This window comes from Heptranchias perlo, chromosome 2 (genome assembly GCF_035084215.1).
Source record: "Heptranchias perlo isolate sHepPer1 chromosome 2, sHepPer1.hap1, whole genome shotgun sequence".
NCBI lineage: Eukaryota > Metazoa > Chordata > Chondrichthyes > Hexanchiformes > Hexanchidae > Heptranchias > Heptranchias perlo.
In genome coordinates, this window is record NC_090326.1 from 154,225,681 (window position 1) to 154,251,630 (window position 25,950).

Below are 25,950 nucleotides of genomic sequence, written 5' to 3' on the forward strand. Positions count from 1 at the left end.
AAACCTAGCACAAAGGAAGATAGTAGTGGTTGTTGGAGGCCAATCATCTCAGCCCCAGGGCATTGCTGCAGGAGTTCCTCAGGGCAGTGTCCTGGGCCCAACCATCTTCAGCTGCTTCATCAATGACCTTCCCTCCAACATAAGGTCAGAAATGGGGATGTTCGCTGATGATTGCAGTGTTCAGTTCCATTCGCAACCCCTCAAATAATGAAGCAGTCCGAGCCCACATGCAGCAAGACCTTGACAACATCTCGGCTTGGGCTGATAAGTGGCAAGTAACATTCGCACCATACAAGTGCCAGGCAATGACCATCTCCAACAAGAGAGAGTCTAACCACCTGCCCCTGACATTCAACAGCATTACCATCGCCGAATCCCCCACCATCAATATCCTGGGGGTCACCACTGACCAGAAACTTAACTGGACCAGCCACATAAATACTGTGGCCACCAGAGCAGGTCAGAGGCTGGGTGTTCTGTGGTGAGTGACTCACCTCCTGACTCCCCAAAGCCTTTCCACCATCTACAAGGCACAAGTCAGGAGTGTGATGGAATACTCTCCACTTGCCTGGATGAGTGCAGCTCCAACAACATTCAAGAAGCTCGACACCATCCAGGACAAAGCAGCCCGCTTGATTGGCACCCCATCCACCACCCTAATCATTCATTCCCTTCATTACCGGCGCACAGTGGCTGCAGTGTGCACCATCCACAGGATGCACTGCAGCAACTCACCAAGGCTTCTTCAACAGCACCTCCCAAACCCATGACCTCTACCACCTAGAAGGACAAGAGCAGCAGGTACATGGGAACAACACCACCTGCACGTTCCCCTCCAAGTCACACACCATCCCGACTTGGAAATATATTGCCGCTTCTTCATCGTCGCTGGGTCAAAATCCTGGAACTCGCTTCCTAACAGCACTGTGGGAGAACCTTCACCACACGGACTGCAGCGGTTCAAGAAGGCGGCTCACCACCACCTTCTCAAGGGCAATTAGGAATGGGCAATAAATGCCAGCCTCGCCAGCGACACCCACATCCCATGAACGAATAATAAAAGATGCATCTGTATGGGTCGGAGTGACCACTGCACAGTCCTCGTGGAGATGAAGTCCCGTCTTCGCACTGAGGACGTGATCCAACGTGTTGTGTGGCACTATCATCGTTCTAAATGGGATAGATTCACAACAGATCTAGCAGCTCAAAACTGGGCATCCATGAGACGCTGCGGGCCATCAGCAGCAGCAGAATTGTATTCCAGCACAATCTCAAGGCCCGGCATATTCCTCACTCTTACCATTACCAACAAGCCAGGGGATCAACCCTCGTTCAATGAGGAGTGTAGAAGAGCATGCCAGGAGCAGCACCAGGCATACCTAAAAATGAGGTGGCAACCTGGTGAAGCTACAACTCAGGACTATGTGCATGCTAAACAGCGGAAGCAGCATGCTATAGACAGAGCTAAGCGATTCCACAACAAACGGATCAGATCAAAGCTCTGCAGTCCTGCCACTTCCAGTCGTGAATGGTGGTGGACAATTAAACAAATAACGGGAGGAGGAGGCTCTGTAAATATCCCCATCGTCAATGATGGCGGAGTCCAGCACGTGAGTGCAAAAGACAAGGCTGAAGCGTTTGCAACCATCTTCAGCCAGAAGTGCTGAGTGGATGATCCATCACGGCCTCCTCCCAATATACCCACCATCACAGAAGCCAGTCTTTAGCCAATTCGATTCACTCCATGTGATATCAAGAAACGGCTGAGTGCACTGGATACAGCAAAGGCTATGGGCCCCGACAACATCCCGGCTGTACTGCTGAAGACTTGTGCTCCAGAACTAGCCGCGCCTCTCACCAAGCTGTTCCAGTACAGGTACAACACTGGCATCTACCCGACAATGTGGAAAATTGCCCAGGTATGTCCTGTCCACAAAAAACAGGACAATCCAATCCGGCCAATTACCGCCCCATCATTCTACTCTCAATCATCAGCAAAGTGATGGAAGGAGTCGTCGACAGTGCTATCAAGCGGCACTTACTCACCAATAACCTGCTCACCGATGCTCAGTTTGGGTTCTGCCAGGACCATTGAGCTCAAGACCTCATTACAGCCTTGGTCCAAACATGGACAAAAGAGCTGAATTCCAGAGGTGAGGTGAGAGTGAGTGCCCTTGACATCAAGGCAGCATTTGACCGAGTGTGGCACCAAGAAGCCCTAGTAAAATTGAAGTCAATGGGAATCAGGGGGAAAACTCTCCAGTGGCTGGAGTCATACCTAGCACAAAGAAAGATAGTAGTGGTTCTTGGAGGCCAATCATCTCAGCCCCAGGACATTGCTGCAGGAGTTCCTCAGGGCAGTGTCTTTGGCCCAACCATCTTCAGCTGCTTCATCAATGACCTTCCCTCCATTGTATGGTCAGAAATAGGGATGTTCACTGATGATTGCACAGTGTTCAGTTCCATTCGCAACCCCTCAGATAATGAAGCAGTCCGTGCCCGCATGCAGCAAGACCTGGACAACATCCAGGCTTGAGTTGATAAGTGGCAAGTAACATTCAGGCCAGACAAGTGCCAGGCAATGACCATCTCCAACAAGAGAGAGTCTAACCACCTCCCCTTGACATTCAACGGCATTACCGTTGCCGAATCCCCCACCATCAATATCCTGGGGCTCACCATTGACCAGAAACATAACTGGACCAGCCACATAAATACTGTGGCTACAAGAGCAGGTCAGAGGCTGGGTATTCTGTGGCGAGTGACTCACCTTCTGACTCCCCAAAGCCTTTCCACCATCTACAAGGCACAAGTCTGGAGTGTGATGGAATACTTTCCACTTGCCTGGATGAGTGCAGTTCCAACAACACTCAAGAAGCTCGACACCATCCAGGACAAAGCAGCCCGCTTGATTGGCACCCCATCCACCACCTTAAATATTCACACCATTCACCACCGGCGCACTGTGGCTGCAATGTGTACCATCTACAGAATGCACTGCAGCAACTCGCCAAGGCTTCTTCAACAGCACCTCCCAAACCCGCGACCTCTACCACCTAGAAGCACAAGGGCAGCAGGCACATGGAAACAACACCACCTGCACGTTCCCCTCTAAGTCACACACTTAGGACTTGGAAATATATCGCCATTCCTTCATCGTCACTGGGTCAAAATCCTGGAACTCTCTTCCTAACAGCACTGTGGGAGAACCCTCAGCACACGGACTGCAGCGGTTTAAGAAGGCGGCTCACCACCACCTTCTCAAGGGCAATTAGAGATGCCGGCCTCGCCAGCGACGCCCACATCCCATGAACGAATAAAAAAATTTTTTTTTTCCTGATTTGACCTTATTCACTGATGCACTATTACCATTAAACTCTCCGTCCCTTCCTGTCACACTCTGGTTATCTTTACCCAAATCGCCACACTGCTCTATGGCCTTGACTTTTCTCTTCAGATTTCTAAATTTCCCCTCACCTGAGCCCTCCCTCCCTTTTTAGTTTAAAGCCCTAATTACAGCCCGAGGTATTGAATTCGCCAGGACACAGGTCCCAGCCCGGTTTCAAGTGGAGCCCGTCCCAACGGAACATCTCCCTCTTTCTCCAGTACTGGTGCCAGAGCCCCCATGAATCGAAACCCTTGCTTCGCACACCATTCTAAATTTACAATTTAAAGTCTCTTTCCAAATTCATTTCACTACCAAATAACGTCAGTTCACTGAGGGAACAATGAAACTGTTTTTAGTCCCCCAAAGCATTGAATTTAAAATCCTTGTACTCAAGCCTGAATATCGTACACAGATATTTTCAATTTTCTACCTCCCACTATGTCACTTCATACATGGTTCCAAGAACAAAATGAATTTATGTAACATCTTTAACACTCCAAAGCATTTCAAAGAGGTGGTGATGAAAAAAATTGGTCGCTGAACCAGAAAAGGAGACACTAGCAGAGATCAGCTTGGTCAGAAGTGGCTTTCAATGAAGGCTTTAAAGGAGGAGAGTGAGTTGAGATGGAGGAAGTTAGGGAGGGAATTTCAGAATGTGGGGCTGAGGCAGCTGAAGGCATGGCCGCCAATGGTGAAGCAAAGGGAGGTGAGAATGAAGAAGAGACCGGAGTCAGAGAAGTGGAGAATCAGGGGAGGGGAATTGGGTGGGGGGGAAGAGTTCGGGGGGAGAGTTCGGAGAGGAGCTCAGGGAGGAGTACCGGGGGGGGGGGAGAGATTTTGGGGGGGAGGGAAGAGTTCGGGGAGAGTGGTGGAGAGTTGGGGGGGAGAGTTCGGGGGAGAGTTCGGGGGTGAGTTCGGGGGAGTGGGGAGAGTTGAGGGGAGTTCGGGGGGAGAGATCGCGGGGAGTGGGGGAGAGTTCGCGGGGAGTGGGGGAGAGTTCGCGGGGAGTGGGGGAGTGTGCGGCGGGAGTGGGGGAGAGTTCGCCGGGAGTGGCGGAGAGTTCGCGGGGAGTGGGGGAGTGTGCGGCGGGAGTGGCAGACAGTTCGCCGGGAGTGGCGGAGAGTTCGGAGGGAGTGGCGGAGAGTTCGGGGGGAGTGGCGGAGGGTTCGGGGGGAGTAGTGGAGGGTTCGGGGGGAGTGGCGGAGAGTTTGGGGGGAGGCTGGGGTTAAGTTCAGTGGGGGAGAGTTCGGGGGAGTTCGGAGGGGAGAGGGTGGGAGATCAGGGGGTGTTTGGGGGGATGTTCGGGGGGAGGGAGTTGGGGGGCAATTGGGGTGAATGGGGAGATTTCGGGGGTAGCAATTCGGGGGATGGAGTTGGGGGCGTTCGGGGTGATTGGGGGGAGAGTTCAGGGCAGTCCGGGGGTTGTTCGGAGGGGTGTTCGGATGGAGTGGGGAGAATTCAGAGGGAGCGGGGGAGATTTCGGTGGGCAGTTTGGGAGGGAGTGAGGAGGAGAGTTCAGGGAGTGGAGGGGTGTTCGGATGGAGTGGGGAGAGTTCGGGGGGGAGTGGGGGAGAGTTTGGGGGGTCGTTCGGGGATAGTGGGGGAGAGTTCAGGGGGAATTTGGGTTGGGTGGGGGGAGTTCAGGGGGAGTGGGGGAGAGTTTGGGGGAAGGGGAGAGTTTGGGGAAGGGGAGAGTTCGGAGGGAGTGGGGGAGAGTTTGGGGGGAGTAGGGGAGAGTTTGGGGAAGGGGAGAGTTCGGGGGGAGTGGGGGGGAGTTCGGGGGAGTGGGGGAGTGTTCGGGGGGAGTGGGAGAAAATTCGGGGAAGGGGAAAGGGGAGAGTTTGGGGGGAAGGAGAGAGTTCGGGGGAGTGGAGGGTGTTTGGGGGGAGTGAGGGAGAGTTCGGGAGGAGTGAGGGAGAGTTCAGGAGGAGAGTTTGGGGGGAGGGGGAAGAGTTTGGAGGAGTGGAGGGTGTTTGGGAGGGAGTGAGGGGCGAGTGAGGGAGAGTTCGGGGGGGAGTGATGAGGAGAGTTCGGGGGGAGTGACGAAGCGAGTTTGGGGGGAATGATGGGGGGGCAGAATTTGGGGGGGAATTTGGGGGGGTGTTTGTGAGGGAGTTTGGGAGGGAGTGATGGGGGTGGGGAGTTTGGGGTGAGTCCTGGGATTACAGTGCTGGATGAGGTTACAGATTTAGGGAAGAGCGAAGCCGTGAAGGGATTTAAACACATGTATCTTGATGCTCCCTGTTATCATTGCATTAAAGTATCATGCAGAGTTTCTTTAACAACCAATCATGTAACAAAAAATATAAGCAGGTCAGTTGGCTAGTAGTTTATTAATGCATTAGGCATTTCCTTGGCATTGCAGTCAAGCAAATTCATGTGTTTACAATTAGCGTATTCTGAACAGCGTCCATGTAACAAACTAGTCTTACCCCCAAAGTCCACTGTTGTGATCCCCCAGACCCATGACATTTCATGAGACGTGGAAAATCCGTTGAATGAGTCTCTGACATGTCCAAGCAGAGAAGGTTGGCCAGAATTAGTTCGTGCTCTTCATCATAAACCCAAATCTGTAAATATCACCAGCAATGAGAGCAGCAAATGCAAAGTGTTGAGAGGAAAACAAACGAAATGAAAATTTGTAAAGAAAATCTATAAAAAAGTACTTTTGCCTTAGAACACAACATTATTTATAGAGAAATGTCTTTTCACTGTCCTGCAGAAGAACAGCACCAAGTTTAGCACTGGGGATTTTTATTTATAATCTTTTTTGTTCCTCACCAAATCAGTTGCTTCCTCATGCAGTCTTTCACTTGGGATGGTGACCTATTCCCTGGTTACCTCAAGCACTCACGTTCATCTACACAAGAGATTTCCTTGCTCCCAAAGTGAGCAACCTGAATTGCAGTGTTCATTTTATCTCCGATGTGGAGATGCCGGTGATGGACTGGGGTTGACAATTGTCAAGAATTTTACAACACCAAGTTATAGTCCAACAATTTTATTTTAAAATTCACAAGCTTTCGGAGGCTTCCTCCTTCCTCAGGTGAATGTCAAGAAATCCTTGAACCTCTCGCATTTATAAATCACAGAACAATACCTGGTGATTACAGATAGTCTTTTCAACTGCCCGTTGCCAAGGCAACCAAAGTGTTCAGACAGATAGGTGTTACCAACAGGGCCACCGAATATACAAATGGCCAGAACAAAAAAAAACAGAGAGAGGCAGAAACATCCGGAAGGAAAAGACAGCAATTGACCCGTTATATTAAAAATTGATAACTTTTGTTCGCTGGTGGGGTTACGTGTAGCGTGACATGAACCCAAGATCCCAGTTGAGGCCGTCCTCATGGGTGCGGAACTTGGCTATCAATTTCTGCTCGACGATTTTGCGTTGTCGTGTGTCTCGAAGGCCGCCTTGGAGTAGGCTTACCCGAAGGTCGGTGGCTGAATGTCCTTGACTGCTGAAGTGTTCCCCGAATGGGAGGGAACCCTCCTGTCTGGCTATCTCCAACTGCATCTATCATTGGCTCTAGCAGCAAGGCAGAACGCTGGGAAATTGGCCTCAGTGCATCCTATGGAGCCAAATTTCTATTCAATTCAAAGTTGAAGCCACTCAAGCAGGTTGATTTTGACTTCTCTGACAAGTTGCTTTTCCTTACACAAGCGATATCATAGTTTATTGATAATGTCAATAACCAATTTGGGTACTGAAACCAGAACCCATGAGGCGCTGCGGGCCATCAGCAGCAGCAGAATTGTATTCCAGCATAATCTGTAACCTCATGTTCCGGCATATTCCTCACTCTACCATTACCAACAAGCCAGGGGATCAACCCTGGTTCAACGAGGTGTGTAGAAGAGCATGCCAGGAGCAGCACCAGGCGTACCTAAAAATGAGGTGCCAACCTGGTGAAGCTACAACTCAGGACTACATGCATGCTAAACAGCAGAAGCAACATACTATAGACAGAGCTAAGCGATTCCACAACCAATGGATCAGATCAAAGCTCTGCAGTCCTGCCACATCCGGTCGTGAATGGTGGTGGACAATTAAACAACTAACGGGAGGAGGAGGCTCTGTAAATATCCCCATCCTCAATGATGGCGGAGTCCAGCACGTGAGTGCAAAAGACAAGGCTGAAGCATTTGCAACCATCTTCAGCCAGAAGTGCCGAGTGGATGATCCATCTCAGCCTCCTCCCAATATCCCCACCATCACAGAAGCAAGTCTTTAGCCAATTCGATTCACTCCACGTGATATCAAGAAATGGCTGAGTGCACTGGATACAGCAAAGGCTATGGGCCCCGACAACATCCCGGCTGTAGTGCTGAAGACTTGTGCTCCAGAACTAGCTGCGCCTCTGGCCAAAATGTCCCAGTACAGCTACTACACTGGCATCTACCAGACAATGTGGAAAATTGCCCAGGTATGTCCTGTCCACAAAAAACAGGACAAATCCAATCCGGCCAATTATCGCCCCATCAGTCTACTCTCAATCATCAGCAAAATGATGGAAGGCGTTGTCGACAGTGCTATCAAGCGGCACTTACTCACCAATAACCTGCTCTCCGATGTTCAGTTTGGGTTCTGCCAGGACCACTCGGCTCCAGACGCCATCACAGCCTTGGTCCAAACATGGACAAAAGAGCTGAATTCCAGAGGTGAGGTGAGAGTGAGTGCCCTTGACATCAAGGCAGCATTTGACCGAGTGTGGCACCAAGGAGCCCTAGTAGAATTGAAGTCAATGGGAATCAGGGGGAAAACCCTCCAGTGGCTGGAGTCATACCTAGCACAAAGGAAGATGGTAGTGGTTGTTGGAGGCCAATCATTTCAGCCACAGGACATTGCTGCAGGAGTTCCTCAGGGCAGTGTCCTAGGCCCAACCATCTTCAGCTGCTTCATCAATGACCTTCCCTCCATCGTATGGTCAGAAATGGGGATGTTTGCTGATGATTGCACAGTGTTCAGTTCCATTCGCAATCCCTCAGATAATGAAGCAGTCCGTGCCCGCATGCAGCAAGACCTGGACAACATCCAGGCTTGGGCTGATAAGTGATAAGTAACATTCGTGCCAGACAAGTGCCAGGCAATGACCATCTCCACCTCCCCTTGACATTCAACGGCATTACCGTCGCAGAATCTCCCACCATCAACATCTTATGTTCTTATGTTCCTGGGGGTCACCATTGACCAGAAACATAACTGGACCAGCCACATAAATACTGTGGCTACAAGAGCAGATCAGAGGCTGGGTATTCTGCAGCGAGTGACTCACCTCCTGACTCCCCAAAGCCTTTCCACTATCTACAAGGCACAAGTCAGGAGTGTGATGGAATACTCTCCACTTGCCTGGATGAGTGCAGCTCCAACAACACTCAAGAAGCTCGACACATGCCAGGACAAAGCAGCCCGCTTGATTGGCACCACATCCACCACCCTAAACATTCACTCCCTTCACCACCGGCACACTGTGGCTGCAGTGTGTACCATCCACAGGATGTACTGCAGCAACTCACCAAGGGTTCTTCAACAGCACCTCCCAAACCCGCGACCTCTACCACCTAGAAGGACAAGGGCAGCAGGCACATGGGAACACCACCACCTGCACGTTCCCCTCCAAGTCACACACCATTCCGACTTGGAAATATATCGCCGTTCCTTCATCGCCGCTGGGTCAAAATCCTGGAACTCCCTTCCTAACAGCACTGTGGGAGAACCTTCACTACACAGACTGCAGCGGTTCAAGAAGGCGGCTCACCACCACCTTCTCAAGAGCAATTAAGGATTGGCAATAAATGCTGGCCTCGCCAGCGACGCCCACATCCCATGAACGAATAAAAAAAAAAATCAAATTTTTAACCGGCGTCACTGCAGTGAAAAGCTAAGCCATACCTTCGAACCAATTTAATGCCAACTGGCAACTGTGACCAGCGTCAAAGTGGCAGGGTGAGAGCACACGAACGAGAAAAAGACCGTTTGGCCCATTGAGCTCAACCCTTCAAGTGGACCATGTTTAATCCACAATGTCATGGTTGCTCCTTAATGTTAGCACTTCCAATTCGAGATGACTCGGTGAAATGGATCCTTTATCCTGCAAAATCTAGGGTGAAAATCTCCCGCAGATCAATCCAACATTATTGAACGCTGACTTATTGGATCCTCCAGGTGACAATTCCATGATTCCAAAGGACTGCAACCATGGGACTCCAAGCAGTATTTGATCATATTTCAGCAAAGGAACAGTACTGCTGGTGGCAATCCATGTCACCACCTACCTCATACTTATGTCCTGCTGCAGTACGACCATGTCTGGTAAGCAGTGACGTTGTTAGGAGATACTTTGTGACATACACACCTGAGGCAGTTACTTAGCGCAGAAAACTATGGCGTAGCCTTACCGTGGCAGTTTTCATGAGGTTTGCCATCTTATTCCTTGTTTGAAGCCAAGTCCTCTGGGCATTGCTGGCAACATGCACCCTGTCAGCTATCACTTGCCGAGCATTTCGGAATACTCTTTCATGGGGAGGGTGGCTTTCCAGTACCAAAGAAGACAGCCCCCCTTTGTCTCACTTCGTCCACATCGCTTAAAAGGCAGCTTATGTAAATCTGGGGTGTGCAGCTTTTATCCCCTCCCTTTGGTATTCAGGTTAAGAACGCAGCGCTTTAAATGGCTGCAGCAGGGCTTTGAATCAGCTTTCAGCTGTCGCAGGCTGGAGCACGTTCACAGATTGTGTATCAGTGGGAGTTCTACCCCTGCCCGTCATCCACCGGTAAGAGACTGTACTTGTAGGAGATTTCAGGGAATGCCTCAGCTGATGAAACACTGAGCCTGCCGAATTTATTTCTCAATCTGTGATGCTATAGAGATTGTGAAGACAGAATTTTTTTCCCTAAATTTTTTTCCCAAAAAATTAAGATTTCATTTGCTGAAACAAAATCGCAAATTAAGTTGATCCACTGAGGATTTTTAATGGAGGAAACTCACCCCCGACTTAGTAAAGAAAATCTAGCCATTTGGGTGGGAAGCAAAAACTTCTCAGAATAAGCCACTCACCTGATCTGGATCTAGTAAGTCACATTCTTTGACCACCACTATTCCTGCTTTCTGGCTCGGATGGTTCTGGGCACCGAGGCATTTCGCTGTCTGCAGATGCCGTATCTGCAGAGATGGAGAACAAGATTGGCCACGTCAAAAAGTGATTTTCCAATATGACTGCCCTATTATTCAGATTATGCTGACCGCTCCGTGCCTCACTATTCATAATGTGGAGATGCCGGTGATGGACTGGGGTTGACAATTGTAAACAATTTTACAACACCAAGTTATAGTCCAGCAATTTTATTTTAAATTCACAAGCTTTCGGAGGCTTCCTCCTTCGTCAGGTGAACGATTATTCATAGAGTTACGTAGAATGTATGGCACAGAAACAGGCCATTTGGCTCAAATGATCTATGCTGGTGTTTATGCTCCACACGAGCCTCCTCCCTCCCTACTTGATCTAACCCTATCTGCATATCCTTCTATTCCTTTCCCCCTCATGTACTGCCCCTTAAATGCATCTATGCTATTCGCCTCAACTACTCATTGTGGTAGTGAGTTCCAACCACTCTCTGGGTAAAGAAGATTCTCTTGAATTTCTTATTGGATTTATTGGTGACTATCTTATATTTATGGCCCCTAGATTTGGATTTCCCCACAAGTGGAAACATTTTCTCTATGTTTACCCTATCAAACCCCTTCATAATTTTAAAGACCTCTATTAGGTCATCCCTCAGTCTTCTCTTTTCTAGAGAAAAGAGCCCCAGCCTGCTCAATCTTTCCTCATAGTTGTACCCTCTCAGTTCTGGTATCATCCTTGTAAATCTTTTTTGCACTTTTTCCAGTGCTTCTATAACCTTTTGGTAATATTCAATTGCATAAGCTCCACGTGTGCTATTTTCAGATTATTTTTAAAATAACAAACTGGACCAAATGGTCAAAGGCTATCTTATCCAAGCAGTCACAAGTGCGTAGATGAGCTGGCAATTAAAGCAGGTATCACCCTATATATTAGTAAATAAAGATATCCAGGAGACAAGCCTTTATTCAGCGAAGGACCATGCAGTTAGCCTATCTGAGCTGTAAACCTTTACCTGTTGCTCCCCTCTCCTTCTCTGCTTACATAGTCTCTGCTTCAATCACTGGCAGTGCATTTCACAGCTTTTGTGTGAAGTTTCTCCTGCTCTCCGCCTTAAATCTTTTACATAATCTTATATCTATGTCCCATGTTATAGACCTCACAATTGCTGATTCTATCTACTCTGAGCCATCTCTTCCTAATTTTGAACACCTCTATCAAATCACCCCGTAATCTCCTCTGTTCTAAAGAGGACAGTCCTAATTTTTCAAGTCTTTCTTTTTACCTGTATTTGTATTTCCTCATACCAGGCAGCAACTTAGTGAATCTGTACTGTACCCTCTCTATTGCCTTAGCGTCCATCCTATAGTGTGGAGCCCAAAACTGCACACAATACCCTAACTGTGGACTTACTAAGATTTTGTATAGATTCACCACTACATCTCGACTTTTATATTCTGTACTCTTGTCACGAAACCCATGCATTTTTTTTATGACCTTATCCACTTGAGGTGCTGCTTTTAATGTCATGTGAACTTGAACCCCCAAATCATGCTGCTCTTCCACACAACCCATCTTTCCTCCACTCAAAGTATAATTGTTATTTTTTTTAACCAAAATGTACCACCTCCCATTAACTGGCATTGAATTCCATTGTCATTGGTTTTGCTCATTCTACCATCTTATCATTATTTCACAGAATTAACAAGCCTCCTCCCACCCCTCTTCATGTAACCTTATCAGCATATCCTTTTATCTCCTTCTATGCCAGCGTTTATACTCCACACGAGTCTCCTCCCACCCCTCTTCATATAACCTTATCAGCATATCCTTATAGCTTTCTTTGGTCTTCAGAATTATTTACTATGCCTCTTTTTTCAGTATCGTCTGAAATCTGGACACCATTCCTTCCATCCCTGTACAAGAATCACTGATGTACACAATGCTTCAGAAGCAGTCCCAGAACAGAATCCCGTGGGACACCACTACTCACTTCCAACTACCATGAAAAACTGTCCTTAACTCATACTCTCTGTCTCCTCCCTTCTAGTCAGTTTTTAATCCAATTTGTTACCCTCCCTCTAATTCCATACCTTCTGCAATAGTCTCCTCTGCGGTACCTTGTCAAAGGCTTTCTAAAAGTCCATGCACACCACATCCACTGCATTTCCCCTATCCACCATACCTGTCACCTCCTCAAAGAACTCTATGAGGTTTGTCAAGCACGATCTTCCTTTCTGAAATCTGTGTTGGCTGCTTCCAATTACTTTAACGTAGCCCAGGCAAGCTAGGTTAAAATTGGGGATTTATTAATTTCATTTTTAATTAAAGGTTCCCAAATTTCCCTACCATAGATGTTAAACCAACTGGCCTGTAATTACCCGGGTTAGCAATACCTCCCTTTTTTGAACATGGTTATTACACTGGCCACTTTCCAGTCCTCCAGCACACATCCACTTTCAGTATAAGGCAGAAATAATTTCTTGGGGTCTCTGCTATTTCGTCCTCCATTTCCCTCAGGATCCTTGGATATATCCCATCAGGTTCCAGCAATTTGTCCTCCTTTAGCTTAACTAACTTTCTCTAATGCTTTTCCTTTTATTTATTATATCTCTCATCTCACTTCTAACCAATTCGGGATTTACAAGCTGCTCAACATCCTTCACATTTGTAAGATATATACTACTGGGAGTGAAGCACATTTGATTTTGTAACCTCACAGAGATCGATATTTTGTGTCTCAACTTCCCTCCAGAGCCACACTGGTGACGCACGTCATGGCACAGGTGCTGGCACAGATATCCATTCAATTTCATGAGCTGTTGCTTCAGACTGGCCTAGGAGCTGATCCAGAGCTACTTGACCTCAGAATGCCCTCCATCAGCTGACAGCCCCGCAAGTTTCCAGATATACTGATTTTTTTTTTAACCTGGGGCTGAACAACTCAACTTTCCTTCTCCTTTAAGTCTAAGGAACAAGTACAATGAAAAAGACTCAGCACCGGGGTTTGCTTTAGTAATTCAGAGCTCTTCAGAAGCCACACCTTAAGAAAACTTTTTCCCTCTTGAATGTTCAAAGTGCTTTGCCTCAGCAGCCAAAGCCATCACTTCTTATGCCACTCTTATACAGCGCAGATCATTTCCAAACAAGGTTGGTGGTCCAGCAGTAAAGAGGATTTGATTAGATTCCAATATTGAAAGAGCACTGTGTTTTTTAATATACATCTAACACAAACCTGTCACACTTTGTTACAGATGAAAAGCAATCTTAAAAAAAAGACAAAGAAAGTCAGTCGTTTCACAATGGGATTTTTCTGACCTGCAGCCAGAAATTTACAAACATCCACAATTACCCTCTGATTGACCCCAGGAGTTATAAGCAGCTGTAATTAATTGGGTTGGAGCGTTTGGACTCCATCCCCAGGGAGATTAGTTGGCCTCAAAGGGACAGGCAAGGTTAGCAGTTAAGCATCACAACTATACCACAGAGACCAGACTATCTGTGAGCACTGCCACAGGAGATCTGGGAGTTCATATAAAATTCCTCAGCTTTTTTAACAAAGGTTTTAAACTATTTGATTTAAACACCTTTGTTTAAAGCAATTTCACACAAACACGTTAGTGCATTCATTACTAATATGGCAGGTGCGATTTCAACCCGCAAGATCTATTTGAGCGTGCTATACATGAGATACAACTGATGATTTCCCCTTTCCTTCCATCTTTTACACCCTTCCCTTCACTTTTCACAATGGACAGCTTTTGATACAGATGCACGGTTATAAATATGGGAATGTGCTGCAGCTGAGCAACTGGCTTGCGCATGGGAATCAAAACATAACAACAGAATGACGCAGCCACGGCACTAAAAGATTTACATACATTTGAGTACTGGATAGGAATAAGGAGCAGTGAAAGATTACTCAGGGAATATAGCAGGAGCAAATATTTCAATTAAGCTAAAGGTTACTTACTTCTCTGCAAAACAGTGTAGCAGTTATATTTCTCAAGGGCTCTAAATTAATTGGAATCTCATTGCAGCAAATTAATTGCCCTTCAGTTAAATTGATTCACGGAAAGAAAAGTTGGCAGAAAAAAATGATTGTTAAGGAGTAGTAAATGCTGTCAAACTAATTACCATAGTCAAATAAAGTTTGCATTTCTCACAGAGAAATCTGCGACTTTTTATACCATATAGAGTTTGGAGTACAAATTTTGTTCTGTTCAGAAAATGCACAACTCCTTTATCCCTGTGAAATTGTTGGTTGTGATTTCAAATAGTTCTACCATTATATCAGGTTTTAAATACATTCAACACGGTGCACTGACACATTGCACTATGGAGTGGTGGGACATAGGGGTTGTGCTTGTGATTCCAGGAGTTCTGGATCTCAGGTGGACTGTCCAGAGGGTTTGTTTCTCAAGGAGATGGAGAGTAAATCAGCAAGTGAGTAAATCAAGATTGCTATCATATAGAAATCAGAGAAAATTTACGGCACAGAAGGAGGCCATTCGGCCCATCGTGTCCGCGTCGGCTGAGAAACGAGCCACCCAGCCTAATCCCACTTTCCCGCACTTGGTCCGTAGCCCTGCAGGTCACGGCTCTTCAGATGTACATCCAGGTATTTTTTTAAATGAGTTGAGGGTTTCTGCCTCTATCACCCTCTCAGGCAGTGAGTTCCAGACACCCACCACCCTCTGGGTGAAATTTTTTTCCTCATTTCCGCTCCAATTCTTCTACCAATCACTTTGCCCCCTGGTTATTGACCCCTCCGCTAAGGGAAATAGGTCCTTCCTATCCACTCTATCTAGGCCCCTCATAATATTGAACACCTCAATCAAATCACCACTCAGCCTCCTCTGTTCCAAGGAAAACAACCCCAGCCTATCCAATCTGTCATCATAGCTAAAATTCTCCAGTCCCGGCAACATCCTCGTAAATCTCCTCCATATCCTCTCTAGTGCAATTACATCCTTCTTGTAATGTGGTGACGAGAACTGCACCAGCGTTATCAGGGATGTCTGTACAGGTCACTTGCACCACCCCCATGTATTCTTTTTAATTTGCTCTGGGATGTGGGCAATGCTGGAAAGGCAGCCCAAACCTATTTGCCCTGAAGGCATTTAAGAGTCAACCACGTAGTATGGGACTGGAATCACGAATCACGTATGCCAGACTGGATGGAAGTAGCAGGTTCCCTTCCCTGAAGGACATAAGTCAACCAGTTGGGTCTTTACGACAAACCAGCAGTTTTCATGTTGGTTTTTTCTAGTCCCAGCCCACAAATTATCAGATTTTACTGAATTCAATTTCACAAGGTGCCATGGTGGGATTCGAACTCAAAACCTCCGGGTTGCTGGTCCAACATTAGGCTACCATAACTGTAGACGTATGTAGAGGGACAGATATGTTGTACGCTAAAGAAAAGGGGGTGTTTTTTTTTTAAAGAGGTATTCATAATGGGTGGCACCACAAAGCGGTGATGTACAGGTTCTGACCGCACGCCTTCTTGATCAAAGCCACATGACTGTAGGGAAACAATGGCCGGGAATTTCCTCGGAGCTGCCCTCACTCCAATACTGTGACTTCGCCGCAATCAGAGTTTCCCGTTGCACTTCCAGGGAAGTTACGGCGGTGAAGCAGGAGCAGCCCCCGTGGATGTTCCTCGCCAACTGATGGAGCGGAGGAGAGAGGAAATTACGGGGGGCAGCCACCAAACTGGTCATCTCACGCTCCTCAGAATGGCCAACTCAAGAGTGGCAGGGGCTTTGGAGCAAGTTTGCCCTGTAATCTGCAAAAGACATGCAGACTGAAAAAACCAGAGGGGGGAAAAAAATACAAAAAAATCAGGAAAACAAAGAGGGTAACACAGTCTATCCTCAAAAAATGACCCTCGCACTATTATTGACAGATATGAAATAGCAAACTCAGTTGCATTGGATCACTGCCTAACTGACTGGCAGGTAATCTGTTAGGTGCAGAATTTCATTTTACAAGAATTCCTGTGAATTCCTACACTTAACACAATTTCCAGCCCCGAGTACTGCAGTTTTGCTTAAAAAGTCCCACAGGCAGTCAGTCAAAATGTGGAGCTGAGTGATAACAAGTCACTTTTCGCAATAAATCACTTGGCCCCATCGTGCTCATGACCTGTGTTTCACTGATATCCACACTTAACACATTTTTTTCTAAAAACCCACAAAATCCATTTTGCAACTTGTAAGGCATTACTTGTTTGTCCAGGGATAGAGAGTCTATGTAGCATATTGCACTTTACTGTTAGTCATCCCCACAAGTTGTTTCAGCGTGCTGTTGTTGCAAATGGGACATTTGAATTGAATGCTCTGACCACTCTCTCCGGCACCTAGTTCACACAGCGTCCAGGTTATTGTATCAAAACTAGGAGCACCATTTTCTGTGAGTGAACCTTTTTTTAAAAAATGCCATATATTTTATTCATTCTTGGGATGTGGGCGTCACTAGCAAGGCCAGCATTTATTACCCATCCCTAGTTGCCCTTGAGAAGTTGGTGGTGAGCTTTCTTTTTAATTATCCAGGGAATTGGATAAATACTTGAAAAGGAAAAATTTGCAGGGCTATGGGGAAAGAGCAGGGGAGTGGGACTGATTGGATAGCTCTTTCAAAGAGAAAGAAAGACTTGCATTTATATAGCGCCTTTCACGACATTGGGATGTCCCAATGCGCTTTACAGCCAATGAAGTACTTTTGAAGTGTAGTCACTGATGTATTGTAGGAAACGCGGCAGCCAATTTGCACACAGCAAGGTCCCACAAACAGCAATGTGATAATGACCAGAAAATCTGTTTTTTTTTGGTGTTGGTTGAGGGATAAATATTGGCCAGGACAGCAGGGAGAACTCCCTGGCTCTTCTTTGAAATAGTGCCACGGCATCTTTTACGTCCACCTGAGAGGGCAGACGCGACCTCAGTTTAACGTCTCATCTGAAAGACGGCACCTCCAACAGTGTAGCACTCCCTCAGTACTGCACTGAAGTGTCAGTCTAGATTTTGTGCTCAAGTCTCTAGAGTGGGACTTGAACCCACAACCTTCTGACTCAGAGGCCTCAGTGCTACCCACTGAGCCATGGCTCACGAACCACATAAAGAGCTGGCACAGGCACAAAGGGCCGAATGGTCTCCCTCTTTGCTGTACAATTCTATGATTCTTGATATACTGTGACAGAAAGAAAGAAGCCAATACCATGATACACTATAGACAAAAATATTTAATTTTTGTTTTAAAGGGGTCCCTGTGAGTGGGTCAATATTTACAGCAGCTCCCCAGAAATGTATAAATATTTGCAAGGGATCCCTAGGATGTGTCTGACCATATGGATCACCCTTACCTAAATGGCAACTACATCTGAAAATTGTTAAATAAAAAAAACTTTTTCGAGCATATTAAAATATGTGTACCTGATGTGCAAATAGAATCTATGTCAGTGACATTTTTTTTTACAGAAAATAAGAGTTATGTTGATGTTTTATTTTCTACAAGTCACCAGTAGCTGACAGTATCCTTCAAGTAATACCTTATTAGCATAGCAATTATATTGCCTAAGTTTCATTAAGATATAACTTATGAGGGTGATTACCATCTCACTGTCGCCCCTTTTGTGGCTAAAAAATAAAACGGGCGGTAGCGGGACCAAGCTTGCTTGCGATACAGAACTTCTGTCTTACCACAGGTTGAACAGCCCTACAAACTCCATTCCCTAGCCATCGACTCCATCCCTCTCCCTGGCCACTGTCTGAGGCCGAACCAGACCGTTCGCATCGAGCTTCCGACCACATATCCGCTCCATCACCAAGACCACCGACTTCCACCTCCATAACATCGCCCGTCTCCGCCCCTGCTTCAGCTCATCTGATGCTGAAACCCTCATCCATGCCTTTGTTACCTCTAGACTTGATTATTCCAATGCTCTCCTGGCCGGCCTCCCATCTTCCACCCTCCGTCCTCCGTAAACTTGAGCTCATCTGTCCATATCCTAACTCACACTAAGTTCTGTTCACCCATCACCTACATTGGATCCAGGTCCAGGAACGCCTCGATCTTAAAATTCTCATCCTTGTTTTCAAATCCCTCCATGGCCTCGCCCCCTCCCAATCTCTGTAACCTCCTCCAGCCTAACAACCCTCTGAGGTCTCTGCCTTCACCTGCCTAGGCCCTAAGCTCTGGAATTCCCTTCCTAAACCTCTCCGCCTCTCTATCCTCCTTTAAGACGCTCCTTAAAACCTACGTCTTTTCACCTGTCCTAATATCTCCTTAGCAAGCTCCCCCCGCCCCCCACCACCACCCCGAGTCCAGGACCTCGTTGACTGCACCCTTGTCACCCTGCGAGCTCCTTCAGATGAGCCTGCTACTTTCGTGAATCGCATGGGCTTCCATTCCATTAATGTGCGACTGGTGTATGATCTACCTGTGTCCACTTTCCTGCCAGCTACCGTGATGCATTTATATTGTGGCAGTCCTCCAGCTAAGTGTGACACCCTGGCTGCTTGGGTGCAAAGGCTATCCATTGCACGCTTAGGTCATGACTCCTCTTGGGAGCCTACATGCAGTGGTTGAACTGCACTCCAATCAGATCCATGGCTCAACGAGAGCCCTCGCCAAAGCTGACCGTGGGGAGTCCTCAGAGCAATGATTCTGATGCCTAGCATCCAATTCACTTCATCAAAATGGGAGATCTGCTAATAAACGTGTAAATATATGCATCTGAAAGAGTAATAAATATATCCTTTGGAGTTTGCAGGGATAATTTTATTTCGATTTGGGTCCTCCACTATCACAGCAGCCTCCGATGAATTTCCTGAAAACTTGCACCAAAGAAAATCAGCGTAAGTATGGCGTAATGGCGATTTTCCATGCAAAAGAGCGAGGAAATTTGGGTGTGAGTGACTTATGACTGTTTTTACGACAGGTCGGAATACCCTCAATTTATCGTACCAATTCAGTGAAACCTCTGCAAAAACACTCTGCCGCTCGTTCGCACAGCTTTACCCGTTAGCAAAAGAAATGAAAGAACGCAAGTTTCTTGCGTTCACCCCGGTGCTGAACGGCCGTATAATTACATCTAAAATTTGAGGGCAGCAGTGGCCAAAGTAAGGTTTTTGGTGGCTTGCGGTGATTTTTTTTAAGCGATTTAAAAATATCGCCTCACTGAGACCGACACTGTATTTTCTGTATCTTTGAATGAATTTTTACGGCGTCAGAATGAGCTGCATTAAAAATTGAAAAGCTTCCACGATCGCATTTTCTTAAACGCAATGCGCCTAATGTGAATAAAGGATGGTTTGATAGCTTGAAAGTTTAATTTTCATACAAAAAAAAGGAATATGGCCTACGTCCCACGTTTTTCTTGGGCCACGATTGTTTACGCTGATTTCTGCTCCTTTTTGCACCGGTTTTTAAATTCTCAGGAAATTTCGGTGTAAGTTGCAAACGGCAAGATCGGCGTAAATTTTGGAGTAAATTGCCGGATGCGCCATTTGAGGAAATTCCGAGCCATTAATTGATAATTCACAGTCAATTACAGTAATAGGTTAGTATACAGCATATTATTGTACCGTCACCCAAAAACTGCAATAAAAACATTGATAACATTCACTTAAAGTTCTCAAAAGTGACATTATAAAGCTCTAACTGCAGGTTCTCGGAAAATCTCTGCTAGTTTGGCACCTTATCGCTGAACCTTACCCTTCCACGTTGGAGGACTTTTGGCCGTTTCACAGCTTTGTTAACTAACAACGGCTGCTGCACTCTGGCTCTTTCATTTGGTCTGATAACTTGCATCTCTGGGTAGACATTGTCCAGATACCACTTGAATGATTTACAATCAAGCTTTTTTCTCAGCTGAACTCGTTCGCTGATGTCACCATAATTCCGGACTCTTAGCTCAGGCCTCAGGGCAAAGTATTGTTCCTGGAATTTAAAAAGCTTTCTGCAGTTAAAATTGAAGATCATTTGATTTTATTTTTAACACCTAAAGAAAATGAAAAATCCTGACATTCTTGGCAAGGGTAAGAAGAGAACTAAACATCTCGGTGGGAAACAAAGCCAATTTACTGTAGGGCAAACTTTAAGTAGCAAGCATTCTGTGAGAAAAAGCCCAAAGATTTTGATTCTAGTGTAGGAATTAAGGTTATAATTAAGATGGCTTCCCATCTTCCACCCTCCAAAAACTTGAGCTCATCCAAAACTATGCTGCCCGTATCCTAACTTGCACCCGTTCTCCCATCACCCCTGTACTCGCTGGCCTACATTAGCTCCTGGTCCTGGAACGCCTCGATTTTAAAATTCTCATTCTTGTTTTCAAATCCCTCCGTGGCCTCGCCCCTCCCTATCACTGTAACCACCTCCAGCCCTACAACCCTCGGAGAACTTGGCGCTCCTCCAATTCTTGCCTTTTGCGCATCCCCGATTTTAATCGCTCTAAGCTCTGGAATTCCCTCCCTAAACCTCTCCGCCTCTCTCTCCTCCTTTAAGACAGTCCTTAAAATTTACCACTTTGACCAAGCTTTTGGTCACCTGTCCTAATATCTCCTGGTGTCAAATTTTGTTTGATAACGCTCCTGTGAAATGTCTTGGGACGTTTTACTACGTTAAAGGCGCTATATAAATGCAAGTTGTTGTTGTAGTAATGATTGCTTATAACTAAACATCAAAATAAAACAAATACCATTCTTACTGTGCTATCAAGGCTGAAATTTGGTGACAACTGTAGCAGAAACCCATAGCTGTTTCTTATAACAATTATGTAAAACTCAAACAAACAACGTCAAGAAATTATTTGGTGGCAAGTTAGGAGATTCTGGTCAAAGGTGATCTCCCTTTCCAATCATATATTGTGCCGATCCTCAATCATCAATTAAATGATAATGGAATTGATGGCAAAGTGTGTTAGACACTGGTCTTACATCTCTAGGACTTGGCTTCAAATCTAGCCCAGAATGTCTTGCATTAAATCCGAATTGTGGCTTTAGCCTGAGCTTTATTGTCTGTCAGCATGGTGTTTTCTCTGCCCATTGAAATGATCAGAAATGGATGGTGGGCATCCTGCAAGTCTTTCTGTTGTGTAACTTACCAAAAAGGTAATTGGTAATCTTGTAGACAACTAACTCATTCACTCTGCACACAAGGTTCATACGTTTCAGTCATAGAAGGTGCAGGCTTGTCCGTGCCTTATTGCTGCAAATTCCCAAATCAAAACGATTCTTACCCTTTAGGATGATCCTACAGTTAGTTGTAAGAGGGTTTGACCATTTCCAGGGAACAGACAGAAGAACAAAAACAATCTAATTCTAAGCTTCCTTGAAAATAAATTGCATCGCAGGTAGCTAAATATTCACCAATAGTAATGGTACCGCAAAGTCTTTTGGTACTTCTTGAAAGCATGAATAAAAGACATTATCACCGTGAATTCCTCCCATTTGTAGACTGGGCTACAATGTTAGTAAATGACAAACTACAAATATACCTTATATTCATCCATCCAGACATGTGCCAGACGAAGAGAATTGTGTGCCATAGTATCCTGTCCTCCAGGTGAACCATATGGCCGGCGTTTACGGAAAATATGGCCAACCCGGGAGCATGGAATTATTTCTAGCCGACCACCGCACATCCAAACCTGAACCAAAAATGCACAACAAGAGAATGTTATCTTAATTGTACTCATGGTGGGAATAAAAGGCAACAGTCAAAATCAAGATTTCTGAAACTAGAAACATTCTTAATTTTACATTATCTAAGAGTGGCAATGCCTCTTTTTAAAGAGGGGGTTGTCCCTGCACATTTATTCTCTGGTCTCCACGGGAAACTATAGTGAAACTGCCTAATTGTTTTTAATTCAGTACTCTAAATGGCTAATAAAGAGAGACTGGCTGCAGTGGCCCAGTCAGCTGGCTAATAATGAATCGCAATTTCCCACATTGTGAGTTCCTGGTCTCAGGAAACCCATCAGGAGCAGCTGCCAAGCAGAGGTCAAATGTTTTCCTACAGGGACAGATATAAATTTTTGATTGCAGCAATGTCAGATACTCTCAAACATTTCTTAGTTATAGAGTGACGCTGACAGAGATGTGGATGCAGGTTACCTGTCTGTTTTCATTCAAAGCGCATGACATGAATTCCTCATTGTGGCAGTCTGTTTCTTTTGTCCAATTTTCCTATTCAAATCTTCTGCCTCTCTCTGTATCGCTCTTTTCTACTTTGCTTTTATATAACAAAATAAAGTTCACACACTGTGCCTTTAGCAAGCACGGTCCTAGAGGTTGTACTTTCTACTCAACAATGTATTGTGCCTTTAATTATTAGGGAGCAAACTTCAGTCCTAAAGTTGTCCACAAATTGTCTGACTCAGGCCACTGTTAATCCATAAAACCTCTGCATGGAACCTTTTACAGCCACTCTTACCATCTGCTAGCAGTACCACTTTTCACGTACAATCAGGATCAGAACAAGGAGAGAATCTGTAGTAAGTTTTTACTGTGAACTGGAATCAGCGTAAATAGCTTTAAACTTCTTACACTCCCAAATGGAAAATGAATCTTTGGAAATTGGGGTGTAGTGTGAAGAATACAGAGCAATGGAGGGTAATAAAATGAACATCACTTTTATTTGTATTGAATTTGCCACTGTAAGGTGACTCTGTTTCCACAGATGCCCAGCTGATACCTAAACTAGGCTTATATTCCCTGGAATATAGAAGGTTGAGGGGTGATGTGATTCAGGTTTTTAGGATTTTGAAAGGAATTGAAAGGGTAGATAGAGAGAAACCTTTTCTGCTGGTGGGGGAGTCTAGGACAAGGAGACGTAACCTTAAAATCAGTGCCAGGCCATTCAGGAGAGAAGTTGGGAAACATGTGAAGGGTGGTAGAAGTGTGGAACTCTCTCCCACAAAAAGCAGTAGATGCTCGCTCAATGCATAATTTTAAATCTGAGATTGATAGATTTTTGCTAGCCAAGGGTATTAAGGGATATGGAGCCAAGGCAGGCGGATGGAGTTAGGATACAGATCAGCCATGATCTCATTGAATGGTGGAATAGGCTCGAGGGGCTGAATGGCCTACCCCTATGTACCTACGATACAGAAATTCAGAGCAGACTTGCGACAGACTGGGAGAGAAAACTCAGACTTGGGTGGCTACACAAACCAATAGAGTGTCTTTTTTTTGTTTAACTGGGATCAGGAATCGTAACTGTGTACACTTTTTCTCACATCCTTGCCAGGGATGTTGAGACCCGCTGCAGAGTCTCCATTGCAAGCTAATTCAATACAGACCAGTGATCAAAACTCAGAGCTTTTTGGACTGTATGGCTCAGCGCCGCACTTCATGGTGCGATTACCCATTGAGCCACAAATCTGTCTGCTTTGCCAAAAAACAAATCACATCTGTTGATCGAGCACCATAAAGAATTATGTAGAGTAAACTTAAATCGCTGTCACATGATTTTAAGTTCAAAATATGCGTTTGACGTGCTGAGCAGTTTAATCATTTTTAAAAATTGTTTAGTATGTGTTAGGATTTCTCTGGAGCTTTAATCAATTACTTTTGTCCCTGATCTAGCAGGGCAAAATCAATCAGGTTTCCTGATGCTCGTCATAATCCAGTGACCCCTGCTGGAAAGTCTACGTATGTGGGTGAGAACGAGATTGTGCTCGAGCGCGATGCCCTGTGCAGTCGGGCAGCTTGCTGACATTCACTGTATAAAGAAAGAAAGAAAGGGAGACTTGCATTTATATAGCACCTTTTACGACCTCAGGACTTCCCAAAGCGCTTTACAGCTAATGAAGTGTTTTTGACGTGTAGTCACTGCTGTAATGTAGGAAACGCAGCAGCCAATTTGCACACAGCAAGGTCCCACAAACAAATGTGATAACAACCACATAATCTGTTTTAGTGATGGAGGGATAAATGTTAGCCAGGGCACTGGGGATAAAGCCCCTGCTCTTCTTCAAAATAGTGCCATGTGATCTTTTACGTCCACCTAAGAGGGCAGACGGGGTTCTCGGTTTAACGTCTCATCCGAACACATCAGTGACATTCACCAGGGTGAGGTATGGGAGGGCTGCCAGTGCCCAACTATACCAATGAAGGAATCAGCAGACAAGAGGAGAAAGTCAGAAAAAATAAAAATAACTGCGGCAACATCCTTGATTTGATGTCATTTTAAGTGCCCTGATTGGCTAAGACTTACTTGAGGTTGTAAAATTTACCATATATTGTTCTGAAAATTTGACTTTGTAACAATGATGCTCTAATATCTTTTAATGTACAATCACTGCAATTTGAATTATGCAAACGCACTCTTGAAAATCTCTTATTAGCAAAAACCTGAACCTAGTTTATGTTACTGTCAGCTAAACAATAAAATGGGAGTGAAGTGTCATCTGGGCAGCACTTACGAATCCTGCAATAAGACATATAATATAATCAAAAAGGAATACTTAGAAAGAATTGGATATTAATCCAATGCAACTACTGCTTGACATATTTAGTACCTCAATTACATTGGTACTACACAATTTTTAATTAAAAAGAGGAAGCAAATTGAAGTGTTTTGCACTTATTACTGTCGATTTGATACATAAAAATGATTTTTACCGCAATTAATTTGGTACTCAGAGTGGCAGTCATGTTATCAAGCTTTACAAGTCTTAGTCCTTCCAGTGAATTGTTTGTCATTGTAGTTTATTGACCATGTTACAAATATGTGAATTGTGCTTGTGCCAAATTCAATTAAAAAGTTCAGACGATAACGTCCAATTGAGAGATCAAAAGGGTGCTTGATCCAAAGTTCAAAGTGATTAATTTTCACAGTTGATTGAATAATTTATCAGTAATTGTTTTGGACTTTCACAGATAAGTTTGTATATTTCTGTTGTGCTACCAATCAAACACATATATTCTGAACTTACATTATTTTCTTTGTATTGTTGAATCGTAAACTTATTACATAAGTATCTGCATATTCGGGAAACCCATCTACTGGCGTATCTGAGCATTTCCTGGGGAATTCTGGTAACACAACCCATTGTTTACTTCTGTCTGGGAAAGACAGAACTTGTGAATTTGCAGGATGAGTGTTACTGAACAGGTTGAAACCACAACACTGAAAAAGGACAAGGGGTTCTGAAAGTTTATGTTCACTTTGTAAAGTTCCCAATGGAGAGAACTGTTTTGAAAAACAGTAAAGGTTATTACATTGCTTGAGCAAAGATTGTTGAAATATGTAAGAAACCCATTATGCATTTTGCTGGTTATTTCTGTGTTGTATTGGATTGATAGTATTTGCTGAATTATTTTGTTCTTTGTATTCTACCCTCCATAAACTCCAGCTGATCCAGAATGCAACAGCATGCATCCTTTCTCATGCAAAACCCTACACTCCCATCTCTCCAAGCCTCAGTGAAT

The 25,950-nt window shown here is 45.2% G+C and overlaps 1 protein-coding gene across 3 annotated transcripts in view; it reads right to left on the reverse strand.

The window, feature by feature from the left end:
* The window catches only part of galnt11 (UDP-N-acetyl-alpha-D-galactosamine:polypeptide N-acetylgalactosaminyltransferase 11 (GalNAc-T11)), a 157,155-nt gene that overhangs the window by 11,555 nt on the left and 119,650 nt on the right, over positions 1-25,950 (reverse strand). For all 3 annotated transcript variants that reach the window (XM_068008456.1, XM_068008473.1, XM_068008464.1), the window contains 4 exons: positions 22,011-22,163; positions 20,231-20,455; positions 10,447-10,551; positions 5,821-5,958 (listed from right to left, as the gene is read on the reverse strand). In XM_068008456.1, the coding sequence (XP_067864557.1) occupies positions 5,821-5,958; positions 10,447-10,551; positions 20,231-20,455; positions 22,011-22,163 (621 nt within the window). The remainder of the gene's footprint in view (positions 1-5,820; positions 5,959-10,446; positions 10,552-20,230; positions 20,456-22,010; positions 22,164-25,950) is intronic.